At 42.9% G+C, this 27,916-nt stretch overlaps 1 protein-coding gene across 1 annotated transcript in view; it reads left to right on the top strand.

Annotated features, from left to right (window-relative positions):
• Window positions 1-27,916, top strand: part of LOC115465345 (lactoylglutathione lyase-like) — a 67,946-nt gene extending 40,030 nt beyond the window's left edge. The window contains exon 6 of the mRNA XM_030195772.1: window positions 26,719-27,916. Within this exon, the coding sequence (XP_030051632.1) occupies window positions 26,719-26,807 (89 nt within the window). The 3' untranslated portion in view covers window positions 26,808-27,916. The remainder of the gene's footprint in view (window positions 1-26,718) is intronic.

Below are 27,916 nucleotides of genomic sequence, written 5' to 3'. Positions count from 1 at the left end.
CAGACTGGATGGACCATGCAGGTCTTTTTCTGCCGTCATCTACTATGTTACATATTGAACATGGATTGCATATTAAAATTAAACAGTAGTGTAGGAAGAGAGTAAACCTATCGTTAAGTAAATGATGGAGATGGCTACTTTTCCTTTACTTTAGTTCTTATTAATCGCAAACATATCCAAAAAGAATTCAGTGCGATTTGTAAAGAAAATTGAATATATCAAAAGATTAAATTATAACACAGATAAGAATAAAAGAAACGGCTCATACCCTATCTTTACCTAATACATATTTTGAAAACAAATAAGTCTTGCAAAACATTCAGTAGCAGGAGATGATCCCTTATTTGAGTTGGTAAAGTGTTCCACCATTTTGCTGATAAATATGGTAGAGTAATTTCATGTCATGTCTTGGTAGAGTGATGTGGTAGCCGCGTTAGTCCACTTTTAAAGGTAATCTAGAAGTAAAATAAAACATAGAAAAAATAAATGATACCTTTTTTTTTTTATTGGACTAACTAATAAAAAAAAAAGTATGTTAGTCCAATAAGAAAGGTCGTCTTTTGTTTTATTTTATTTTACTTGATTGCTGTAATGTCTTATATCTGATTCCAAAAACCTCTTGGTGATGGAAATGTAAGTTCAGATAATTACCCGCTAACCTCCTATTCTTATATTAGGAAATAAAATGCAGCTCTTCAAATGCTGAGTAAACCAAAGTACATAACTTAAAAATTCTCCTTGCCTCCACTGGAAGCCAGTGTAATTCAACATACAAAGGGGGTCAGTCTTTCATATTTAGTTTTGATAGAATCAGTCTAGTAGCTACATTTTGCACAGTTTGTAATCTCTTCTTTACTAAAGTACTACAACCCACGTATAAAACATTACAAATCTTCTCTGCGATAAATCTAAGATTGTACCAACGTTCTAAAATATCCTTATTAAAACAATGATGTACTTGTCTCAATTTGTTTAGCACACTAAATGCTCTTTTAACCGCAACCTGAGACTTTTTGCAGGACAAATGCTTATCCATTACAACACCCAATATTTTTAATTCTGATTCTACTTTAAAATAAATACTATCAAAACATAGTCATAATTTAGAAATATCAATATGGGGAGCAGTTATAATTAAATATTTTGTTTTATCCCGATTTAGCTTGGCACATAAGCAGACTGCCCATCTTTCTACTAAAACAATACTTTGATTATATTAATTTAATATCATCCTTGCCTTTAAAAAAAACAAGAAAATAATGTAATATCATCCACATAAGTGAAAAAATATCCTCCTTTTCCAGAAAAAAACCCAGGGTAGACATTAAGAACATTAAATAATATTGGGGATAGGGTGGAACCTTGTGGCACCCTGCTATCTACTTTCCATTCATCTGATGCAGCCCCAGTCATACTTGAGGATCTATACCTAAGAAAGCCTCTCATCCAATCTAGCACATGGTCACCAATACCAAAGGAGCTCAAAAGCTCCAAAAGAATTTGATGATCCACCGCATCAAGTGCGCTGGATAAGTCAAATTGCAATATCAATGTATGTTGACCCAAAGTCATATATTTTCTAATCTCACTTGTTAGAGTACCCAGTAAAGTCTCTGTACTATAACTCCTTCTAAACCCTGACTGATTAGGATATAATAAACTTTCTTCCTTTGATGGTTCAATGAAAGCTGCTGTGATTCCTTGCTTTGGTAATAACAAGCAGTCAGTATATCTTCTTGTGAAGCTTGGAAAGAATACAATATGTCATACAGTTATCGGGACAAGAATTTGGTGATATAAAGGCTGGACTATGGTTTATTGTAAAGTTCACAGCACAACCCACAAGGCAAAATGTTTGTTGTACCTTATATTTCCTGACCCACTGTGAGACCACCTAGGCCATACTCTTGTCCAGCCTGACATGAAGTTAGCTGGGCAATGAACTTTGGGCTAACCAGCGTAGAGGGTCAGACCAACTGAATAACTTCCTGAGGGATCATCCTGCCTTACTGTCAGTTGGCTTGGCAGGCTAATGAGTGATAGAAACATGATGGCAGATAAGGGCCGAATGGCCCATCCTCAGGAACCACTAACGCTTCCTTTTCCTAAGAGATCCCATGTGTCTGTCCCATGTTTTCTTAAATTCTGACAGTCCTAGTCTCTGCGACCTCCACCGGGAGGCCATTCCATGCATCAACCACCCTTTCTATAAGAGTATTTTCTCAGATTCCGCGAAAGCCTATTTCCTCTTAACTTAATCCTATGCCCTTGGTATTTAAACATCTCTGTCATATCTCCTCTCTCCACCTCTCTTCCAGCGTATACATGTTGAGGTTCTTAAGCCTGTCCCTATATGCTTTATGACATAGACCGCTGACCAATTTTGTAGCCGTCCTCTGGGCCGAGTCCATCCTGTTTTAAATCTTTCTGTTGGTGCAGTCTCCAGAGTTGCACAAATGGGGCCTCACTAGACTTGTACAAGGCCACTATCATATTTTTTTTCTTTCCCTGTTGGTTATCCCTCTCCTTATGCACCCAAGCATTCGTCTGGCTTAAGTTCATGAAACAATCACCCCACCAAGTCTCGCTCTTTTTCGTACACAGAAGCACTTCACCCCCTATACTGTACTTTTGTGACCCAAATGCATGACCTTGCATTTATTAGCATGAAATCTTAGTTGCAAATTTTTGGACCATTCTTCAATCTTCGCTAGATCCTTCCTGATGGTATTCACATCTTCTGGGGTGTCCACTGTATTACAGAGTTTGGTATCATCCACAAAGAGGTAAGCGTTAGCAGACAGTCCTTCTGTAATATCACTCACAAAGATGTTAAAAAGATCCAGCCCAAGGACCGATTCTTACGGTACACCTTTTCCTCAGAGCAAACTCCATTTACCACTACCCTCTGTCTCTTTCCACTTAACCAGTTCTTAATCCAGTCAGTCACTTTAGGTCTCATACCAAGGGCATTCAGTTTATCAGTTGCCTGTGAGGAACCATGTCAAAGGCTTTGCTAAAATCAAGTACACCACATCTAGTTCCCCTCCCTCATCCAACTGTTTGGTCACCCAGTCAAAGAAGTCAATCAGATTTGTCTGACAAGATCTGCCTCTCGTGAAACCATGCTGCCTTGGGTCCTGCAGTCCATTCGATTTGAGAAACCTCACAATCCTCGCTTCAAAAGCGTTTCCATTAGTTTACTCACCATTGAGGTCAGACTGACCGTCTGTAATTCACAACCTCCTCCTTCTGTTCTTGTGTAGAGGGAATATATTCACTTCCAGTCTTCTAGGACCACCAGACGCTAAGAAAGCATCGAAGAGGCCAGAAGTGGAGCTGCCAGATCTGAGTTCCTTGAGTACCCTCTGATGTATATCATTAGGTCCCAGCTGCTTTGCAGTCAATCCCGTCCTTGTGAGCCATAATGTCTTCATTCATGTTGACATTAGCATAAAATTTTTAAGGGACCTCACATTTCCTGTGGAGTTCCTTCAAACTCCCTTCACTACTGCTGGCCACAGACCTCCTACTTACACTATTCCTTCCACTCCTCCCTCCTTCTAATAGCAGCCACTCCACAATTCCAACCACACACTTTCCAATGCAGAGTTGGGGTGAAGAGAACCCCTCTAGCACCCTCACAACAATGCAAAACTATACTGCATGGGAGGGAGAAAATTATTGTAGCAGAGTTTATCCACTGCACTGTATGTGCATGAGTGAGTGGGCAAAACTGGGACATAAGCATGTTTCCTGTAGTGGTTTTAAGCCCTAAAACTTTTGAATCAGTACTTGTTGTACTTCCTATCTGTTTACACTAAAAGTAAATGGAGAAGCTAAAGAGAGTAAAAAAAAAACCAAAAAAAACCCCATACAATCTTTGATAGTACAGGATAGCAAAGGGGAGGGATAGCGTAGTGGGGGATTTCAAGACTTCACTCAAGTAAGTGTCTTATGATTACCCACAGATATTTTGAAATGAGTAGTTGATTGCAGAAGCCCGATAAATGAATGGTGATGCACCTACTTGGAGGCGTCACTGAAAAGGAAAAGTCTTTAGATCGGCTTAATTTGTCTAGGGAGGTCTTAAGTCACAGGTATAGTGGGAGGGCGTTCCACACTTAAAATGAGTTCTGAGTGGTACCGTATCTGATCTTTTCTAAAGGAGGGGATTATCAGGCAATCTTGGTTGGTTGATCTAAATTCTTGTGTAGGAGACTAGGGGATTAAAAAGTGTGTGTGAAGACATGAATGGTGGACCTTGTATACAGTAGTAATGTTTTTATATGTGAATCCTTTTGGGAAGGTGGCAACCAATGTACTCTTGAGTAAAGAAGTCACATGATCGCATTTCCTTGCACTGATTGCGTTTTTATGGCTGTATTTTGCATAAATTGTGTATAGATATATATATGATATGTCCATGATACTCAGACCTTCGAACAATAATGGAAAGAATGGAAAGGAATGGTTGAAATAGGCTAGATCAGACTATGGGTTTGTCACACCAAAGTTTCCAGTGAGGTGTTGTGCCAATTGAGACTGCAGCTTCATGTGGTAACTTGAGAAAAGAGAATCCCACGTCTTTAAATAGTGTCATGATCCATACAAACAAGTCTCAATATGGCCGGGTCCTTCTTCCTTGTATCTTTACACTTGGGGTGAAAAAGATACATTGGTAATGATCTCCAATTGGAGCAGTACTTTTTGAGAGTGTTACAACCACTACTTCCTCGTGTACTTATGTGTGGATGAAGTATATTCTCCCGTTTCCTTACAACCAAGAACAGCTTTTCCACCCTGCAGTGGGGTATTCACATTGTCAGCTCCTTCTCTGGCCAGAGCAAGGAAAATATGTAAATGAAATCTTTTCACAATCACTCTACCTCTTTAGACAGCTGAGCTTGGTTGAGGAGTTCACTATCAAAAAACTGGCTCCTTTTGTTTGTTTTATCAATCGGAGGCATAGTCTTCACACCCTGAAGGTGGGGGTGATAGGGGTTGGGCCCTTACTACCAAGTTCCAGCAAGGATCCATGTTCGTTTCTCTTAGCTGAGGGACTGTATTGTGATGACAGGCTAAAAAGGTAGACCATAAAAATATAAATGGAAGAAAGTCTAAGTAACTGTTATTTATTTATTTCTGACATGTTATATCCCACATTATTCCAAACAATTTTTGAGTTCAATGTAGCTTACAATAAACAAACAATACAGGATACATAACAAACAATAATGCAAAAGAAAGTAATTTGTTGTAATAATCCAATTATTGTGATGTAAGCTACATTGAACTCAAAAATTGTTTGGAATAATGTGGGATACAATAAAACCGAATAAATGAAATGAAATAAATCTGGTTCTGTACCTCTGGTAGAGGCTAGTACAGAGGGGTTGGTGAAAAATGCTGAGCTAAAAACAAGTGAGCAAGGTTTTGTATATGAGATGCTTTATATTTGGTTAGTAGCATTGCTTTTGTATGGCATGAGTAAAATTTAAAATAAATGGTAGTTCGGTAATTAAACCAATATACCTTTCAGAATTTATTCTTCATTGTATTTAGTTTTACTTTGTTGTTATTGCATTGATGTTTTTTTTTTTTTAATCTTTTTCCTTTGAAAGCAATTGGGGTACAGAAACGAAGAGAAAGGATACCATAATGGTAACTCCGACCCCCGAGGATTTGGTATGTGGTCCAAGCTGTAGTGAACAAGTTTTATTTTGCACTGTGTTGAGAAATATCATGTACTAGACTGAATTAAATAGGATTCGGGTTCGGTATAACAACTAAACTGAATCTAAACCTGACCTATTTACTCCATAAAATGCAATTACCAGAGTTTTCTTCTTCTAACGTGGTAGTTCCTATTAATTCTCAAAGCAAGCACTGAGTTTGACAAAAGATAGCAAAAAGACCTGTAAATCTGTTGCTTGCACGTATTGTGAAATTTATATTCAATTAATTTAGGGGCCCTTTCACTGAGGTGCATTAGACTATTAATTTATAGTTTAGCATATGATAACAACTAACACCACATACGCTAACTGCTTTTGCGGTATTTTTAAGGTTACCATACGCTATGGCATGTGTTAAGGAATTTTGTTTTCTGGGGCAGAACTAGGCACAAATAGGAAAGGAAAGTGCACAGCAATTAATGAACTGTACTTACTGTGCTCTGATAAGCGCAGTTAACAAAGGACCACTTAAGTCTCCTAAATAGTAGGCACTAACCCCTGGATTCTATATATGGCGCCTAGATTTGTGCGTCAAAATTTGGGCGTGGTCCCGAGATGTGGGCATGCAAATTAATTGGCTAACAAGCCAATGAATGTTAATATTTCAAATTCAAATCAATTCTTGTATACTGCTAATATCCCCTTTCCAGAGTTTAGTGCGGTTTACATTCTAGGTGAGACAAAAACAGAGAATGTCAAATGAAACAGAGGTTGATATGGATAGTGTATTAAACGGTCTTTGGGAAGAGAGGCTTTAGGCTCCTTCTGAAGTTAAGGTAGCTATTGACTGTTCTAACAGTAATAGGTAAAGATTTCCATAATGTAACTCCTAGTACAGGGAATAAAGAGTGATGAGTGCTAACAACCATTATTGATAATGGCATGCATAACATTTACACATCTAGCTTCATGCTATTCTATAAAGCATAGTGTCTAATTCTAATGGCTGTAACTGAAAAGGGGAGCGGCATTGGCATGTCGGGTGCATTCTGAAAAGTAATGCATCTCTTACAGAACACGCCTCAGCGCGCCTAACTTGGGTCCCAGCATTTATCCCAGGTTTCAGCAGGCGACAAAAATTGGGCAGAGGAATGGGCACTAACTGTGATTCTATAAAGGTTGCCTTTCCCTTATAGAACTGCGCTTAGTGCTGTGTTTTTTTTCCTGGTGCCAATTTTGAGGGTAGCTTATAGAATTTCCCCTTAACCCCTGGATTCCGTATAGCACGCCTAGAGTTACGTGTGGTTCTGCGCATAAGTCTAGGCGTATTCTATACGCATGTAGATTAATTGTTTTAACAAGCTGTTAACAGCTCTTAAGCAACAACGAGCACTAATTGGCAAAAATTAGAATTTACGTGCGTACATTGTTAAGCCTATTCTGTAATGTACTGTGCCTGAATTCTAATGCGTGCAGGCAAAAAGGGCCGTGTTTAGGGGCATGGAAATGGTCGTTTTGTGGGTATTCCAAAATCTATGCGTGTTATAAAATATGGGCCAGTGCACGGAAATCTACATGCAGGGATTTACATCAGCTTTTTGTTGGTGTAATGGATGGGCGTAGATTTACACACACGAACTACGTCTAAGCGTATTCTAATACCGTGCGTAGATTTCTGCGCGGTATTTATAATACGCTTAGACATAATCACATGCGTTAACTTTATTTATTTATTTGCTACATTTGTATCCCACATTTTCCCACCTCTTTGCATAATGTAAGGCTCAATGTGGCTTACATTATGCCGCAATGGCAATCGCCATTAACGAATGAGGAGTACAGAGTATTATACAATTAAGGTACATAAAATATCAAGTAAATTAGAAGTAAAGGAATCATATCAGATACGTGAGATCTAGGATAAAGTATAACGTTCAATAATAGCAATGTGATTAAAGTAACCAGATTAAAGAGTTCAATGTTGACTAGTTCTGGTACAGTTTTGATGGTAAGTCTTTTATGAAGGATTCTTTTTATAAGTCTCATTGAACAAGTTAGTCTTCAGTAACTTCTGGAAGGCTGTCAGATCGTGCGTTGTTTTTGATGGCGTTCGGTAGTGCGTTCCATAGTTGCGTGCAGATGTAGGAGAAGCTGGATGCATATAATGATTTGTATTTAAGTCCTCTACAGTTGGGGTAATGGAGGTTTAAGAAAGTGCGTGAGGACTTTTTTGTGTTTTTTTTTAAGGCACCATACATAGAATCGAGCTCTAAGTGCCTGATGCTAATACAACTTTAACGCACAACCTGCAAAGGAAAATGATGGGACATGCTCCTGACAGTTAGATTTGCAAGCTCTTGTGTGTTACTTTTTTACATTAAGCCATGATAACTGCAGTATTTAACACCCTTTAATTGCTTGTGTCAAATGTAATACCTCTGATTGTTCTGGAATGTCATATTTACAGACCTCGCTGATGGTGCCTCCTTTGAACTTTTGGTTGCTCACAGATCACTCAAACCACAAAGCCTTTCTGTGTCTTCTGGGTCTTGGAATGCATTATCTAATGAATTGAGGACGTTTGGTGACCTGCTTGGTTTTCATAAGAAAACTGAAAAGTGCTAATTTGCATTTTATGTGTGAAGTTAATTGTGTATAGTACTTTTTTATGTAGAGTGCGTTTACCTTTGTGTACATAGGTGTACAGAAGGCATCAATAACCACCACTGCAGTGAATGGCCGAGTATATACATTTGCCCCCTAATTCTGTAACAGTCGCCAAAAACTTGTGCACAATTGGTGCGTGCATTTTAATTGAATAATGAGCTAAATAGTGCCAGTTGGCTTTTTAACAAGCAATTGGCACTGATTAGATTTCATTAGAACTTATGTGCATTCATTTAGGTGGGAGTAAAAAGAAGGGGGCACTGAAATGGGAGGGTCATGTGTGGAACAGGGGCATGGTTAGAGAATAAGGGGAGATAGAATTCAGCCCTTAGGGCGCTTTTATTGAAGTATAGTAAAGGTTTGCACTTCTACGCATTAAGCATTGGAGCCGGCTCTGTGGGGGCTTGAGCACCCCCAATATTGAGCAATTCCTTGATTGTGTCCAAGGAGAGGTCATTTCTATTCGGTTTAGCACCCCTAATAATTTTGAAAAGTTGGCTCCCCTGGCATTAAGTGGCCCTTTACTAAAGGGTTGGTGCATGCCAATCCAGTACTACTACCGGGTTACCGCAGGAGCACGGCGGTAGTCCCCATTGGGTTGGAAAGAATACAAATCAATGTGAATGAATCCATTGACTAGAACCAGTGGCGTAGCCCGGGTGGGCTTGGGGTGGGCCAGGGCCCATCCATTTGGGCTCAGGCCCACCCAACAGGAGCCACACGTTTAGTGGTATCTGGTGGGGAATCCCAAGCTCCACCAGCTGAAGACTTCCCCTGATGGTAACGAAAACGCTACTCTCCATGATACCGGCACCTGTGCATGCTGAGTTTTCAGGGCATGCCTGCTGCAGACTGCCAAGCTGGAAAGAAGCATTTTCCCCGCCAGCTGAGATATTTTTTGGGTGGTTGGTGGGGGGAGGGAGGGGGGAGGGGCACACTTGGTGCCCACCCACCTCTTGCCTAGGCCCACCCAAAATCTGTTGTCTGGCTACGCCCCTGACTAGAACATTAGTGAATGGATTTGCCTCTTGTCTATGTCTGTCTCCTTGAGCACCCCATTTGTTTCTGTCGCTGGCTTCCTACTTCTCTGGGATTATTTAGGGCATGATACTCTTTATTCCATCACAAGCATTTGCTAACATCGCTTCTGTTTTACAGATTGAGTATATTTTTGCCAGTACCTTGTATTAGTACAGTGACACATTTATGCATCTTGACATCACCTCACTGTTTTCTACTTGTTCAGGTCACATTGGCCTGGCAGTCCCTGATGTCCATGCAGCTTGTAAGAGGTTTGAAGAATTAGAAGTAACTTTTGTGAAGAAGCCAGATGAAGGTAAATGTATTGTCTTCCACTAGATTACGCCATACGTTTTATTTTCAGAATCTAATACTTCAGTGATTGGTTTCCATATATCTATAGATGTTTGAGATTTTAGCATTTTGTACTTAAGAGCTATAGTGACCTTTGGGATGTGCACAGTAAAATAAAAAAAAAGTTTTTCAGCTTTTGAATTTTGTTTCATTAATTTCCGTTAGTTAGTGGGGCAAGTAATTTTGTACTGTTAATAATAATAATGGTATGTTTCTATCCATTTCAATGAAATGTGTTTAAATCTTTTTGGCAGGCATCTGCCAGAGACATTAATCTACAAGACATTAATCCCCAGATTCTCTATAGATAGCCAAGGTTAATGAGACCGGGGCTGCCAAGAGACGGTCGGGCCCAGAGCAAACAAGGAGCCCTCCCCTACCCCCGTTGCCCCTCCTCCGGTATCTTCACTAGCAGCAAGCACAAGCAGCCAGTGACGGATACTCACTGCTCCCTCCAGCCCCACAGCCTTCCCTCTGGCATGTTCCGGCCTATGGAGAAACAGGAAATTGTGTCACAGGGGAGGCCATGCAGCTGGTGCGAGCAGTGTGTATCAGTCACTGGATGCGCGTGTTCGCTGCTGGCGAAGAAACTGCTGTTTTAAAAGGTACGTGGGGGTCCTCAATATTTTTGTTGTTTTTATTATTTTTAACAAAACAATCGACCAGGTACTAGTGCTGGACCTTCCATGGAGGCCGGGACCTGGGGAATCTTGCCCCCCCCCCACCCCACCCCCAACATCTCTGAACGAGACATTGACAGTCAATAATTGGTATTCATTGCTAGTCATTTGGGTTTAGGCACAGATCTGTCCTGCACCTATTCTATGAAATGCAGCCAGAGAGGGGTGTGGCCAAGGGAGGGGCATGGGTGGGTCAGGACATCCTCAGAAGTGGATGCGATGTTATAGTATTATGGGTCATTTATGCATCCAGCTGGCATTAGTTGCTCACCAGCATTTACATCAGATTTCAGCAAGCAAGCCCAAAATTAGGTGCAAGATTAGGAAGCTCTGTGCAGAGCGCCCTTTGCAGAATGCTATTTAGTGCTGATCTTCTCAGCGCCTACTCAGGAGTGCCATCCCCCCCCCCCCCCCAAAGGGAGGCAATTCAGTACAGATTGCCTAAATTTAGGTGAAGGGATGCTGCATGCCAAGCGCAAATTCCATATCTGCTTCCACCATGTCGATGGCTGCTGTAAATGTCTGTGTCTAAATTAGTGGGGTTCCCAAATCTGTCCTGAGGAACACCCAGCCAGTCATGTTGTTAGGGTATCCACAATGAATATTCATGAGATAGGTCTGCATGTAGTAGAAGTTCATGGAAATCTTTCTCATGAATATTCATTGTGGATACCCTGAAATGTGACAGGTTTTGGAACCACTGGCCTAAATGTTAGCTGTTGGTATGCTTATAATATAGTAACATAGTAGATGACGGCAGAAAAAGACCTGCACGGTCCATCCAGTCTGCTCAACAATATATGTGCTACTTTTGTGTATACCTTACCTTGATTTGTATCTGTCTTTTCAGGGCACAGACCGTAGAAGTCTGCCCTGCACTTGCCCCGCCTCCCCCACTGGCTCTGCCATCCAACCTCGGCTAAGCTCCTGAGGATCCATTCCTTCCGAACAGGATTCCTTTATGTTTTATCCCACGCATGTTTGAATTCCATTACTGTTTTCATCTCCACCACCTCCCGAGGGAGGGCATTCCAAGCATCCACCACTCTCTCTGTGAAAAAATACTTCCTGAAATTTTTCTGGAGTCTGCCCCCTTCAATCTCATTTCATGTCCTCTAGTTCTACCGCCTTCCCATCTCCGGAGAAGGTTCGTTTGCGGATTAATACCTTTCAAATAGTTGAACATTTGTATCATATCACCCCTTTTTCTCCTTTCCTCCAGGGTATACATGTTCAGGTCAGCAAGTCTCCTCCTCATACGTCTTGTAACGCAAGTCCATACCATTCTCTTGGTGCCTAAGTGCTGGTCACACCCCTGACCTGCCATGCCCCTCCTATGTCCATACCCCCTTTGCAGTTAGCATGCAAATATTTTAGGGGCCCTTTTACTAAGGTATGGTAAAAGGGGCCACGCTTTGAGGCCCTTTGTACTGCAGCGAGTGAAAAGCCTGAAAAAAGGAATGGCCTTACGCTGAGTTTGCACTTACTTGCATAGCCATTTCAGGGGGAGCACTTACCGTAGCCCATTGAGTGGCAGTAAGGGCTTCTGCACTAACCCGGCGGTAACTGAGCAGTGTGTGGTGCTGCCCCATTACCGCCGGGTAGCCCTCTCTGGTATTTATTTTTCTGAATTTCCAGCAGTGCTAGAAATGCCGCACTCTGGGGGTGGAATGACAGCTAGAGGCTGCGTTAGGCCTGCGGTAGTTCAAATTTTGCCGTATGGCAAGCCCTTTACCATGCAGCAATCCTTTAGTAAAAGGGGCCCCTTGGTACATAATAGAATACCAAGTGCAGGTACATGCATAGCTGCAAATTAATGACATTTAGCATGTTAATGCAATTATCACAAGTGGTGGTTCTAATTAATGGCTAATTTGTCAGTTAACTTAGTACATAAGTACATAAGCACTGCCACGCTGGGAAAAGACCAAAGGTCCATCAAGCCCAGCACTCTGTCTCCGACAGCGGCCAATCCAGGCCCCAAGAACCTGGCAAAACCCCAAAATTTAATAACGATCAGTGGACTTTTCCTTCAGGAATCTGTCCAGACCCCCTTTAAACTCAGCAAGGCCAGTTGCCATCACTACCTTCTCCGGCAATGAGTTCCAGAGTCTAACTACGTGCTGAGTAAAGAAAAGCTTTCTCCGATTTGTTTTAAACCTACCACATTCTAATTTCATCTTGTGTCCCCTGGTTCTATTATTGTTAGAAAGCGTGAACAAATGCTTCACATCTGTCCGCTCTACCCCACTCATTACCCCTCAGCCGCCTTTTTGCCAGGCTAAAGAGTCCTAACTGTCTTAACCTCTCCTCATAGGGTAGTCATCCCATCCCTTTTATCATTTTTGTTGCCCTTCTCTGCACCTTCTCCAATTCCTTTATATCTTTTTTTTGAGATGAGGCGACCAGAACTGAACACAATACTCCAGGTGCGGTCGCACCATGGAGCGATATAGCGGCATTATAACATCCTCATGCTTGTTTTCCATCCCTTTTCTAATAATACTCAACATTCTGTTCGCCTTCTTAGCCACCGAAGCACATTGAGCCGAAGATTTCAACGTCCTATCCACGATGACTCCCAGATCCCTTTCTCGGTCCGTAACTCCTAAAGCGGAACCTTGCATAACATAGCTGTAATTCGGGTTCCTCCTTCCCACATGCATCACTTTGCACTTGTCAACGTTGAACTTCATCTGCCATTTGAACGCCCAACCCCCGCCAGCCGAAGTCCTCTTCAGCGCTGGTCTCCAGTGCGTTCGCTGATCTGTTTTTGTGAGTCTTGACTCCTGACATCCTGCACGAACGTGGCGGGGGTCCCAAAGGTACCTGGCGGGGGGGGGGGGGGGGGGGTCGAAAGTAGAGGAGGCCAGCTTTAGTGATGAAATAAAATCAGTTCTAATGGATAGTGGTTGTGGAAATGATAGAGGCTGCCGTTTGGACGGATGGCCTAGTAGCTTTCCTGTACTGCTGGCCTTTATAACTGTTTGGATATCAGACTTTACAAGCAGTAAAAGTAAAATGTAGATTACTGAAAGAAAAGATCAGTAAAAAAAATATTACAGGGTACTAAAACTGCTATTTAAAAAAAAAATTTGTGTGTATATCTATATAAATAAATCCCACCTCGAACGTTCTGAAGCTCACTGCTAGGCACTGAAGCACTGCACTCCTGTAGTCTTGGTAGGCTAGGGTATCAGGACCTGTCACCCTCAGTCATAGACCCGCCCTCAGCCACGTCCCATCCGTACATAAAACGCTACCTCAACGTTCTGAGGACAAAAGCTCCTGAAGCCAACTGCACACTCCCTCAAGGGTTCGTTAGTTCATGGTGGTGAAGCCATGAAACTCACCATGTCTGTGTTCCCCGCCCTCGCGTCAAACGTGATGACGTCGAGGGCGCAACACAGACGACCAGCAACACACCCGCCCCCAACCACACACGTCACTCCCTCCATCCCTCCCACTTTGACGCCTGTCACACCCCTAAGAACCATTTACTCACTCCCCCCTCCCTCCGATTCCAACACACCCCCTCCGCGACCCTCTGCACACCACCCTTCCCTCCGAAAACCCTCCCCCAAACCCTTCGCCTACCTCTCCTCACGACGAACAACTTCTCTTCTCGCCTGCGGGGCGTGCCTTCATGAAGGAGTATCTGTCGTCTCTGTGCGCACGTCTGACGTCAGACGCGCGCACAGACACGTCAACAGATGCTCCTTCAACAAGGAACGCCCCGCAGCCCTGAAAAGAAGTTCACCTCTGTCACACTCACCACACGCACGCTGAGGCTTCGGGCCAGCTTCTCCGGACGTAAGGGTGCTCTCCACGGGGGGCAGCCAGTAATGCCAACGGAGGGGGTTGTAATCGGAGGAAGGGGGAGTCTACAACTCGGGAGGCATGGAGGGAGACACGAAGGAACGGAGAGGACCCTTGCTAGCGCCTGTTTCATTCCGTTTGGAAATGGGCCTTTGTTACTAGTATATATATAATTTTTTTTTTTTTTTTTTTACTTAGTATTTCCAGGTTCAGACAACTCTGACTAGATAGTTGTTTCCAAATTGTCTTGTGTACTGCAGTTTTCATTGTAGATTTATTTAATGTCATGTATATTTTTGCAGTATAAGGTTTTAATTAACATTGTAAACTGTTCTGATTGGTGTTACCAGAGAGGAAGGTATATCAAATTCAATAAAATAAATAAATAACAACAACAACAACAACAGTAAATGGGTTCAGCAAAATGCTGTTCCTCAAGTGCTGTACAATCCATTCTTGGCTGATGCTGCTAGAATGGGTGCTAAGGCTATGCCAGGGACGTCCCTCATTCTCTAGCTCTCCCTGAGGGGTGCTATCATGCTAGCAAGTAGCTTATCCAAACCCTCTTTAGTTGTTAAACCTGCTAATGTCTTCTGATTGAGAAATCTCTCATGATTCATTCAGTTCAGTCAGTATCTTTTTCCCAAACCTTCTCCATACACTTGTCAGGAAGGATCGGGGTGTGCTTACTATTGCACTCTGCTGGCTTTTGCTTGCTGGCCACCTGCCCCGCCCTCTGTTACCTCTGCAATGATTTTGTTCCTGTGTGGAGAGGGTTAGAGACAGCTGGTATTTCAGAGTTTCACTGAAACCTGCAAAAATTCTCTTTATCTTGGCTGGTGGACTTCAGGGATTGTAAGAGCCAGTTTTGTGATCACCACCCCTAACGTTGTTCTGGCTCTGATTCTCCAGAGAGACCTATAGGCTCATTTTCAAAGCACTTAGCCTCCCAAAGTTCCATAGAAACCTATGGAACTTAGCCTCCCAAAGTGCTTTGAAAATATCCCTCCTAGTCATCTTATCCTGCTGCTTCTCCCACCATTCCCATGCCTCCCTCTATCAACCATTGCTATTTCTCAGTGAGAGAAAGTTTCTATATATTTTGTAACATGTAAGAATTTTACTGTTAATATACAGCATAGTGTACACACCATACCTGGTATTAGAGATACAGTGGATACTATAGCACAGCTAGTTAATTTTGTAGTTGTTGTGGGCCCATAGTGTGTGCCAAACTTTGACTGTCATACCAATTCGGATGGTGTCTCGTGCACCAATTCATTTGGTGTGTAAACTTGAAACAGACTGTCAGTGCCTAGCCCCGCTGTACCGGAGCCATTTATGTGTGCTTTGCATTCCGTGTTTCTACACCTGATAATTTTCACTCTTCTGAAGCCTACACTTTCCTGATGCAAGCTTATCTCCCTGAATTCCATGAGAGAAATGTCATGAATCTTGGACCCGTGGTGAGGGTGGAAAATAGGCGTGTGTGTCTGCTTGTGAAGAAAAAAATCAGCATGGTAAAACTGAGTGACTCTTAGTTCCTTATTTCTTTTCAAGGCGGCTACCGTCTGTCAGGCTCATCAGCCTTAAAGCCCAGGGGCTGTACAGTCAAGGTAGAAGCCAGTCAACAGATGTCCACTTGGCAGCAGAAGGAGACACCCTTTCCCAGAGGAGTACATTGGACCAGGATGGGTTGTGTCCTTGATTAGAAACCAAATGCTGGTCTAGTGGATTCTTTTGGGGTGGGGGGAGGTGTCTCAGGCTGCCGCTGCCAAGTGGATATCTGTTCACTGGCTTCTATTTAGAATTGTACAACTCCCGAGTCTGTAGCCAGTCAGGTTTTCAGGATATTCCTAGGTGTACCCCAAGGAATGACTTGGGAACCACTTTCATAAACTGTGATGTCCTTGAAAACAAATGGATATTTGTTGTGTCATTTGAGCCTCATCTACATTTGATCCTCTTAAAGGGAACACACCAAAAAGACCTCACTCATCACATTTAGCTTTTAATGTTCAAACAAATGCAGATGCCTAGTAGCTGCTTATTTTGGTATTCTGCAGGTTGCTTTATGCAGCATATTACAGCTCATAACATACAGGAATTCTCTCTCCCTAGCAGTTCGTCATACCCCTGCAGAGTCGGTGTGAATCAGAGGGGTGGGTGTATATTGCATATCATTTTGACTTTAATTGGTGCCTTTTTGAACAGATCTTGATTCTTAATTGCTCTATACCTTTGGGCTTTTTTTCTCTCTTTTTTTTTGGGGGTGGGGGGGGTGGGGGGGAGGGTTTAGCATTGTACCATTGTATAAACGGTCCTTGGCCATGGGCCACACATTTCATCTCCCTCAGGAAAGCTGATTCATATGCACGCTGAGTCTAGCTAGTTAAGGGTTGTAATTGTGTAATGGCTGGAATTCCCTTCCTTGGATAATGTCTCCACCACATCATCTGCCGTGACCTGATGATTACAAGCCAGAATCTAATCCAGCCCTCTAGCATGACTGCAACAGTTAATCTGGCACATACATAGAGGTAAAATTTCAAAGTCCTCTCGTTCCTAACAGTGGAGTTAGGAAGCTAGATGAAGAGGTTTTGAAGATTTAAACATTGGGTTGTAGAGGTAAGGAGGGGCAAATTTTAGTTTAAAATTATTTGGTATAGTTCCTGTCAAGGACAGTATCAAAACGGTTTACAAGCATTAGGATTAGAAATAACCAAAATCAAACAGCATAACAGGGAGGTAAATGAATAGCATAACAATTACAACAAAAAAAAGCCACTCCTTTGCAGAATTAAATGAGAAAAAACAAAATGAAAGGGGGAGCGACCAAAGTGCCAACGAAGGGATATTTATTAAAAAGGTCACAAACAAAGATCAAGTAAAAAAAAAAAAAGAAAAACATACAGCCCATAGAGATCTATAAAAATGATACCAAGACTTGATGCAGTCCTGAGTTTCATCGTGCAGTTCTCCTGCCTCAGGAGTCTGAACTTCAGCTGGACTTGTAAATCCCTTGTGCTGTTTAAAGTCTGATATAAACACACCACCATCAAACAGTGCCCTCCCCCAAAAGGGGGGGCATGGGCATTCTCAAAAGATGCATGCAGTGTTGTAGAATTTGGGGGATCCACACCTAACTTACATGCCAGGAGTGTAAATCCTTGTGACCAAAATTTGGTACAGGAATTTGGTGCACAACTCTGAGCAACATTTATAGACTAGCACTTGGCACCGTCTTTTCAGCACTGCTATAAGTACATAAGTGGCCAATCCAGGTCACAAATACCTGGCAAGATCCCATAAAAGTTCAATACATTTTATGCTGCTTAGCCCAGAAATAAGCAGTGGATTTTCCCCAAGTCAATTTAATAATGGCCTATGGACTTTTTCTTTAGGAAGCTGTCCAGACCTTTTTTAAACCCCACTAAGCTAACCGCCTTTATCACATTCTCTGGCAATGAATTCCAGAGTTTAATTACACATTGAGTGAAGAAACATTTCTCCGATTCGTATTAAATTTACTACTTTGTAGCTTCATCACATGCCCCCTAGTCCTATTATTTTTGGAAAGAGTAAACGATTCACATCTCACTCCACTCATCATTTTATAGACCTCTATCTTATCTCCCCTCAGCCGTCTTTTCTCCAAGCTGAAGAGCCCTAGACGCTTCAGCCTTTCCTCATAGACCGAATCTATTCCTTAACCCATAAATGGGCTATAAGTGAGAGAAATAAATAAAAGAAAAAAAATGGATAGCATTGGTAAGTGTTAGCCAGCCCTTTTGAGTATTGGCCTATAGTAGTTAGCTAAAGAGGTGTTAATCAAGTAGCAGTGCAGCTGCCTTAGAGTTAAAAGGGTGATTGCCGGAAAATGATTGTGAGTCATGTATGATTCTACGCTTTCAACTTGACTGTGCCTGTAGGGGTTTAATTTTGAAAGGTATCTTGTTTTCCCAGTTAGTGTAGCTTCAGCTTTTCCAGGATGGATTTTCAATGGGTTACGTAAGTACATAAGTATTGCCATACTGGGAAAGACCAAAGGTCCACCAAGCCCAGCATCCTGTTTCCAACAGTGGCCAATCCAGGTCACAAGTACCTGGCAGAAACCCAAACAATAGTAACATTCAGTGTAGAACCCCAAAGAGTAGCAAGATTCTAGAATTCTAAAGAATAGCAACATTCCATGCAGAATTTCAAATCGTAGCAACATTCCATTTGGAACCCCAAAGAATAGCAAGATTCCATTCAGAATCCCAAGTACATAAGTATTGCCACACTGGGAAAGACCAAAGGTCCATCGAGCCCAGCATCCTGTTTCCAACAGTGGCCAATCCAGGTCACAAATACCCGGCAAGATCCCAAAAATGTACAAAACATTTTATACTGCTTATCCCAGAAATAGTGGATTTATTCTTAGACCACTATACCACAGCTGCTGGATAGGCATTCAGCTTTTCTAAGGGGCCCTTTTTACTAACCTGCAGTAAAAAAAGGTGGGGCTGTGTTTGCCTGCTCGCTGAGGCCCTTTTTACCGCTGTGAGTAAAAACACTAACAAAACACATGGCCGTGTGGTAAGATTGCTCTGTCCCGCATTGCCAGGGGCAGAGCACTTAATCCACCCATTGAGGTAGCGGTAAGGGCTCCCGCACCATGCGGCGCTGTTCGATTACTGCCGGCTAAACCCCTGCAGAAATATTTTCTGAATATTTCCACTGGGGGTGGAACTTCCACTGGTGCCCTCGGGCCAGTGGTAGCTCTAGATTGGCGCGCTCTAAGCCCACGTAGTTAAAGGACCCCCTAAGCCTTCTAATCACTCAGTAACATCAGTGGTCCAGGAGGGGGTTTGGACACCCCACAAGACAACCAGTCTGTGTAAGAAAGCGGATTGTTGTCCTGCTGGGGGAGTTGGGATAGATTTTCTCAGGAGGGGCGGGGGGCGATGGGGGCTGTTCTGACTTTAAAGGAGTTGGATGGAGAACTGTCCAGACCTGACACAGACCAAAGAGGGACTTTGTTCTGAGGGGAGGGGGGGAGGATTCTTGTGATTTTCCTGAACCGATTGCTGTTCCAGGACTTCCGTACACTTTTAGTAAAGCTGGTGATATTCTAGCTGAAAAAAAAGTTAATTTATGCATTTTCTTTAGGCCACAGCTTAGCCAGGTAAAACTGTGTGGTAGAATTGTTTTTGCCAGACTAAAAAAAACAACTGTTATTTAGTTGACAGGATTTAAGCTGGAAATCCTACTTAATAATGGCCTGTAGGGGTTCAGTTCATCCAAATTTGGAAGTAAAAATAAAGCGGAAATTTGGAAGTAAAAATAAAGCGGAAAAAGTCTAAATATAAAAAAAGTAACTAGATACAGTACAGTCTCAATTACTGGACATAAACAGAACTGACCTGAAAAGTTGGATTAATGTGGAATACACTTCAAAAGGCCCTCAAAACAATGCCTAAACAAAGGCATTAGAGTCAGTGGCGTTCCTAGGGGGGCTGGCACCCGGGGCGGATCGCCGATTCGCCCCGCCCCCCCCCCCCCCGGCCGGGTGCACGCCGCCAGGGGGGGGGGGGGGGGGTGTGCCGCTCACGCCTGTCCTCCGTTGTTCCATGCTTCTTCTCTGCCCCGGAACAGGAAGTAACCTGTTCTGGGGCAGAGAAGAAGCATGGAACAACGGAGGGCAGGCGCGCGCGGCATCGCCCCCCCCCCCCCAGGAACGCCACTGATTAGAGTTCCCGGTTTTCAAAAATTGCTCTTAAAGCAAAGATTTTTAAATGCAATGACATCACTGGGAGGGTCTGTCAGGCCAGATGGTCAGATTAGCAAAGGTTGGATAATTGATACTGTACTAAGCAAATATAGATCAGTGTATTCCAATCTGAAAAGTTACTTGGAAACTCAGGAAAGAGGAGGCATCGCCAACATCCTCCATTTGTAAGTGTGTGTGAGGTACTTCTGCTCTAAGCTGGTAGAAGTTCAGACTGAAGGAGCAATGGGAGCTGTAAAAGATATTTGATACTATTGAAATGTTATTCTTGTGGTAAAACAGAGCTCTTTTAAACCATTTTTTACCGTATTGATAATACTTTCCCAAACCATTTAAATAACCTTAGCGTGCTTAGAATTTCCCATGGAAGAGCTTCTTTATAAAGATAAGCCCATGTTTTTCTTGGGAAATACTGTGCTCACTTTTTAAATATAGGTAGTAGTTATCTGCCAGTCAATCCCTTCCTCTTCCTCAGAGATGCATGCTTATCCTATGATTTCCTGAATTCACTGTCCTTTGCTTGAAGGCTGTTCAGTCACTCGCTACCATTTCTGTAAAGAAATATGTCCCTAAATTACTCCTAAGACTACCCCTTTTCCCTTGATAGAGGCCAGCCCCCCCTCTCCCCAGTGCATTTATATCTTGAAGGTACTGTATTTAAATGTCTATCATAGCAGCCCTAACATGTCTTTCCTCCAAGGTATACATGTTTAGATCAAGCTAGGGGCAACTGGGTCCTGAGTGGGGGGGGGGGGGGGGGGCAGCAGTGGCCCTGCCCCAGGCTTGTCTCTCGGTGGCCGTGCTGTTGAGTTTTTCAGGAGGTTTCTCTAAACAGAGAAGAGGGAACATGTCTTCCATCTATCTTTGACCATCCATTGTTATGTTTCAGTCCCATGGCCTCCATAGACAATCTCTGCAATTGGTAGATGTGCTTCCATCACACTGATAACAATGAACCCAAGCAAGTCTTTCTCACTTGGGTCACCACTCTCTCTGATGTCCTAATGATAAAACCCCATCTGGGAATGTCATGTTTTGGCTTGGTTGGTAGTTCTGCTGTCTAAAGGCTCCAAGCACCATGCTGGATTAAACCAGTCCGTAGCAAGGAATAAATGTAGGCGCAGATTGTCTCTGTTCACCTCTGTCCCACAAACCCAGACTGGCACACTCCTTTTCGTGAAATTTCAGTTTCACTAAAAGGACTGTGCCGGATGTAAGGGGAAGAGAGAGCAGGGCAGGCAATGTGGCGGCACTGGAGACCAGGGACAAAGTCCAAATTGTGCCCCCTCCCACCTCGTGTTCTGGCTACACCCCTGCTATGGAGGCACTCATTAGGACTTGGAGGACTTTTGCTAGTCAAAAAGGTCCCGGATCGAGTTCCGAGGCTTTTCCTCCCTTTTTTGCTTATTATACTTTACAGTTGTAATATCACAACTTTACTGTTGGGATGTTATGAGTACTTTTTTTTTTCTTGTTCTAATACATAGTAGTGGATTTTTTTATGGCTTGTGTATTGCCATTTTATATCCCACAGTCATTCTCCCCCCCCCCACCCACACACACTTTTCAAGGTGGGAGGTGCACTAAAGCTGCATCATACCTAACTAACAAGATTACTGTGTGAGTCAAAACCAAACGGCACCTGGAGCAAAAGCTACATAACGTGTTAAGTAAATAAGTTGCCTAACGTTACCATATGAGAGCATTAACACCATAAAGGTAACGGGTCAGGATTTGACAGTACAGGTTGGTTAAAAGGGTAAGACACTATGGAGCTCATTTTCAAAGCACTCGGAGGGGGGGGGGGGTCCTTTTACGAAGCTGCAGAAAACGGGGTCCTGTGCTGGTGTTGGCACTTGTTCTTGATGCGCGTCGAGGCTCCCCTTTATCACAGCGGATAAAAGGCAGGTCTTTGCTTTTTTTTTCTCAAGAAATGGCCATGCAGTAAGTGAAGCACTTGCTGCGTGGCCATTTTGGGGGGAGGGGGGACTTACCGCCACTCACTGAGGTGGTGATAAGGACTCCTGCGCTAACCGGGCAGCACATGATGCTGCCCGATTACTGCCAGGTACACACTGGCGCTACAAAATTTGAGATATTTTTGCAGCGCTGGAAATGGCGGACTCTGGGGGAGGGAACTACTGCCAGGCTGCTGTGGTAGCCTGGCGGTACTTCCCTTTTAGCGAGTGGTAAGCCTGCATTGGGGTAACCACTGCTTTGTAAATGGGCCCCTTAGACTGACTGTATATTACTAAGTGCTTTGAAAATATGCCTCCATGTGTTAATGAACGTGAAGAATCAAACATATAAACGGCGAGTGACCGACTCACTCGCAAATGCACAGTAGAGACTTCCCTCTCTGTCCCGCCCCGTCAATATGTGATGACGAGGGCGGGACAGAGAGGGAAATTGCGCCGCTGAGGTTGATACCGCCCCCCCCCGGCCTGGGCCCTCTCTCCGCTACTAAACTTACACATCCATTCGCCGGAACGCAGCAAGCACATCAGCTGAGCTGCCGTCGGCCTTCCTTCCCTGCCTGTGTCCCGCCCTCGCTGACGTTACGTCACAGGAGGGCGGGACACAGGCAGGAGAGAGGGCCCGGGCTGGGTGGAGGGATGGTGGCGACTCCGGGGGGGGGGGGGGGGGGGGGGGGGGGGGAAGGTGGAGGTGGCGAACTCGCGGGGAGGGGGAAGGAAAACCCCAATAGCAGCCCGTTTTTACGGCTCAACGGCTAGTTGTACATAAGGCATAAATGTTAAATACGTGCGTAATGATGAGTTAATGTAAATACAGATTGACACCTCAAGGCATAAACAAACGGTATTCTCAGACATAAAATCAATGTTACTGCTATGAAACATGTGAAATAAGAAATAAAGTATTAGTTCTTATCTGCATAAATTAGACTCTAGTTGTGACCGTATCTTGCCATCCTAATTTGTGATTTGCTTTTCTGTTCTTCAGTAATAAACTACCTGGTTCCTTATTAGCAGAGTCAGAGTGTGTCTGGACCCAGGTCAGGGACGGATGTGTGTGTTTTTTTTTTTTTGTTTTTCACTACCACCAGCCGTCACCTCATTCTTCAGTTCTAATTACTCTGGCACACCTGCAGCTTGCAGACAAACCCACAACAAATGAGATTGCCAGCTGTCTGTAGATTTGCAGAACAGGTTGATCCAGTCCTAGATGTACTCCATTGCATAGGGGTAACCTATACTTTTAAATCCCCTATTCTATTCTGTAAGAAAAGGCAAGAGTAAAAGCCCATGACTGCAGTGGGTTAAATCCAGGGCTGCGTCAGATTTATCATGAAAATCTTCAGCCAGTTGGCAAGCCTATCATCAAAAAAGGATCCACAAATTAGAAATAGAAACCCCCAAAAAGCTAGTCTTTGGATGCAGGGCAACACTGGAAAAAGAAACAAATTTATAATAAATATTATAGAGAGGTATCTCAATACAAACCAAGATACAATGGTTTCATTTTCATGTTCAAATTCATCCCAATATAACCCTCTTCCCAACCATACTGTCCCCATAAGCATCACAAACACCCAAATAATGTGGAGTACGTAATACAGGATTTCCTTGTCCTCCGGTGTCATTACTCCGTCACACACGCTCTCCAACATGCAGTCACACCCGACTTATTCCATTTTCTGATTTTATCTGGTGTATAATACCAGCAATAGAACATTTTGAAGCATTTCCCACCACTTGTGTAGCAGTTGTAGAGATAGGAAATAGGCTTAGGACGAATCTGAGGAAATCCTCTTTCACGGAAAGGGTGGTGCATGCGTAGAATGGCCTCCTAGTGGAGGTCGTGGAGATGAAGACTGTGTAAGTTTTGAAGAAAGTATGGAACAGACAGGTGGGATCTGTTAGGAAAAGGAGGAGTTAGTGGTTATTAAGGATGGTCAGACTGGATGGGCTCATCCAATCTGCTGTTATCTAATATAATAATTTGCTCCTTCAACATTCGAATGTGTCTCACTGGGATCATAACCATCGCCTGACATCACTGGCCCGCACTAGAACCCTGCTTACCTGACGTCAGGAGATGTTACTACTCCTAGCAGGGAGGCGGAAGCGCGCGACCACAATAACGAAGAGAGGCCAGAGACATTGCTCACGAGGAGCCGCTTTAGATGCCAAGCAAAGAAACCCCACATCAGAAGCACCCACGCCGCTACCATTCCCCCCCCCCCTCCGAGACTGGCCTCGCCGATCTCCCTCCGTGCACGTCGCCCCCCCTCTCCAAAATCGCCACCCCCTTTCAGTCTCAGACACATCCTTGCGATACCTCCACACGCGCCCATCCCCCTAAGTGCACATTGGCCCTCCCTCCAAAATCGCCAACCCTCCCTCTGCTACCCTCCCCTCCCTCCCTCTTACCGGGGTCCCGGCAGCAGCAGTGAAGGGAGAGCAGGCTCGATGAGTTGGCTGCCTTCCCTTCTCTTTGCTCTCAGCTCTGCCTCTGATCCTGCCCGCATTTCCTGTTTCCGCAAGGGCAGGACCAGAGGCAGAGCTGAGAGCAAAGAGAAGGGAAGGCAGCCAACTCATTGAGCCTGCTCGTCCTTCACTGTGGTAACATGACTTTTAAATTCTGGGTGGGCGGCACGCAGGAAGGCGAGGGAGGGAGGGGGGGCCTGAAACTCAGAGGAGAGGGGGGGAAGAATGCACCACCTGTAAAAAAACAAACAAAAAACAGCACCCCCAATCAGGCCCGTAGAGAAGACCTGGCAACTTATGGACAAAGTGGTGAGTTGCAGGGGAGTGGGAGAGGGGAGGGAGGACGGCCTGGACCCACCCGTGGCTATGCCACTGCTCCTAACTGATTTATTGCTACAGTACACATCAACACATGCATTGTGCAAAAATCAGCTGCCTCCTGGAGTTTATAAGGTGCAATAGGGATGCACATTCATATCCGTTAATGGTTTGCACCCGAAAACGATGTGCAAAATCCATTTAATGTACATTAACCTACAAATTAATGCATATAAAGCTGATTTTCATATGTAATGTGCATTAAATGGATTTTAAACTTAAGTTGAAACAAACGGAATACTTTTTCATGCATATTTCTAAGGCAATTTAGTAAACTTTGCTTGAAAGTTTTTTTTAATCAGACTGTTGCTACCCAATACAGCTGAGAAGTTTTTTTCTTGCATATTTTCTTAGTCTGATTGAATTGATTGGCACTTTTTAACTGGGTATTCTTGTAATGTAAAGATATTTTCACCCTGCCAGTATCTCTTTCAGGTAACCCCCCCCCCCCCCCCCCAAAAAAAAAAAAACGCTGCAATTTTTACAATTTTTTTTTTAATTCACATATTTTCATTAGTAGATTGAGTTAAGTCCTGTTGTAGACGGCAATGTAATAATTGAATTGTTTTGCCTGTTGCTCATACTTTGGGCTGGACTCAGAGTTAAGGCACAGCAAGGGTGTTTCCTCCATCTACTCCCAGATGGTTATGTTGTCAAAAGACTGACTTTAGATTGGAAAAATAATAGATGAGTTCTATGCTTGTTATAATGTAGCGGATAAGCTGTGACATGATCCTGAGTGGAGTCACACCTTCCTGCATGAGAAGGGGTTGCATGCGTTTCTTGAAGGATTTTTAAAATATGACCATACACCTTTTCTGATAACATTTTCAAAAGTCTTGAATTTGGCGGAATCAGTGCCTAGGCAAGTAACCTTCAAAGGAATTTGAGTAAGTTAGTAGTAGGAATCCCTCTGAAAATTGCCCTATCTTTGTATTGGGTGAGAGGAGGGGAGGGGGGCAGGTCTGGCCAATCTTATGTTTTTTTTACCCTGTGTACGTTTACAGGGAAAGAATCCAAGCAGCACTGCCCTGCCCTGCGAATCTTGAAAACTGTGTGGACTGTTTTCCTTTGAGAAGTGTTTCACACCTGCAGGCCTTCAAGCACTATGGAGTTTTCCAAATTGCTCTTCCAGAGAAACATTCCAAAGGCATTTTCCATAAATAAAACACAGTTTTATTTATGGAAATGGGGCTTTTGAAATTGCCCAGCCTGTTTGTGCAAATTGGAGACATTCTGAAGGAGTGGGATGAAAATGGAGAAGAAAAACAAAAAGTGAGGAGAATGGATGAGGATACCAAAAAAATATGTATTTATTCACATAAAAAATCAAAATTAAAAAATAACAAATTTGTACATAAAATGGACCCATTTTCGTGAGGGCGTTTACGTCCTCTTTGTTTTTTGTTTTGATGAAAATGGAGAATGCAGACACTTCTGCATTTCCAAAAGCAAGCACTTAAGTTTCCAACACAGTTTGCAGTAGTAGGTGCAGATTTGCACATGTGCTTTTTCCCTTTTGAAAACTGGCTCAGGAAAAGTTCATGCAGAAATCTGCTTCCCCTATTGGTACAGGTACTTCTTTGTGCGTGTTAACTCTTGACACATGTTTGCATTTCTAGAAGTGTATGTGACTCCCCTAAAGCAGAGTGATTTTAGACTTGTGTTACTTAGTTTGAACTCTTCAGTTTGTTCTTGATTACTTTCAAAGTAAAGATTGGAATGGTTTGTAACAGATGTATGTCTTGCAATGAAATTTGCGAGCAGTATTTTCATAATTACGTTAGAAGTGTAGGGTAATTAGTACTTTGCAGCGTAGACATTTCTAGGCTGGTGTGTCACACTTGGTACTTCCTCATTTCTCTTCTGAACTCAGAATATATTTTCTTTCATTGCAGGAAAGATGAAAGGCTTGGCGTTTATTCAGGATCCTGATGGTTACTGGATTGAAATTCTTAGCCCTAATAATATGATGTCCATCATTTAGTCTGTGGCATACAACATTGATAAAGATATTTAAACAGCAGTGAATTAGGGTATACCTGTTTGTTTAGAATGTGTATTAAAATGTTGATTTTTATATGTTGCTCACCTCCAGTTTAATTTGTACTCATAGAGGCTCTCAGAGTTGGGAGAGGAGCTGCTTTGGAGACCAGTCACTTCCGGACTCTGAGGCTAAATTAATCTCCTGCCTGTTGCCGTTCTTTTTAAGTGACATCTACTGTGGTAAAAAAAACGAACAGAAAATATAGTCGGAAGATAACATTAACATAAAAAAATTCTGCCATCCAGAACTTCAAAAGCTGATGCAAAATGTGATATATTAAGATAGTGATTAATGGTATGAGCTGTTAAGTATGCCTTAATTTTTTTCAAGCAATCTTTTTGTGCATTAGTTATGATTTGTAACTGTTTACGGTCATCTTTAAGCACTTTGATCAATTTCAAATGCAGAACAGGTGTCTTCACTGCTTAGTGAGGATATTTTTTTTCCTTATCACATTTTCAGTCCAAAAAGGTGAGGCCCCAACTGGCCCATTTTCTGGAGTTGGACTTTTAATTTCATTTTAACCAAATAGATTTATATATGTGTTGTCTCATCTGATCAGAGATCTATACCTCAGCTTTTTTTTTTTGTACTGACGTCACAACACAATGTATTTCAGCTAACAGCAAACTCTGGAAAATACTTGGAAAGAACCCCAACCTTTCTGAGTCCTAATAAGCCCAGACAGTCAGTTGCAGTGATCAGGAAATTGTATTGATTTTATTGAAATTAAAGCACTTATGTACAGCATCCACCCCGATTGTGGCTGTTGACAGTTAACTAAGCTCTGCCCTGCCTTGAACATACAGACCTCTAAAGAGCACAGCCTGCTGCCAAACATCTGCAGACTGACACCTGCTGGAAGCAACGTGCAGTGCAGTGACAGAACAGGCCTGAGCCATGAGATGAGAGAAAATTCAACTACACTGCCTTTAACTGCAGTTTCTATTGGACTCTTACGTGTATCAGCATCTAGATTTGAGAACAATCAGCAATATTTTGTGTTATTTTTTTAAAATAAAAACAATGCAATCTCTTGTAGAGCGGTA

The sequence above is a fragment of the Microcaecilia unicolor genome, chromosome 3, assembly GCF_901765095.1.
Source record: "Microcaecilia unicolor chromosome 3, aMicUni1.1, whole genome shotgun sequence".
Classification (NCBI taxonomy): domain Eukaryota; kingdom Metazoa; phylum Chordata; class Amphibia; order Gymnophiona; family Siphonopidae; genus Microcaecilia; species Microcaecilia unicolor.
This window is presented reverse-complemented; position numbering and strand designations above follow the sequence as displayed.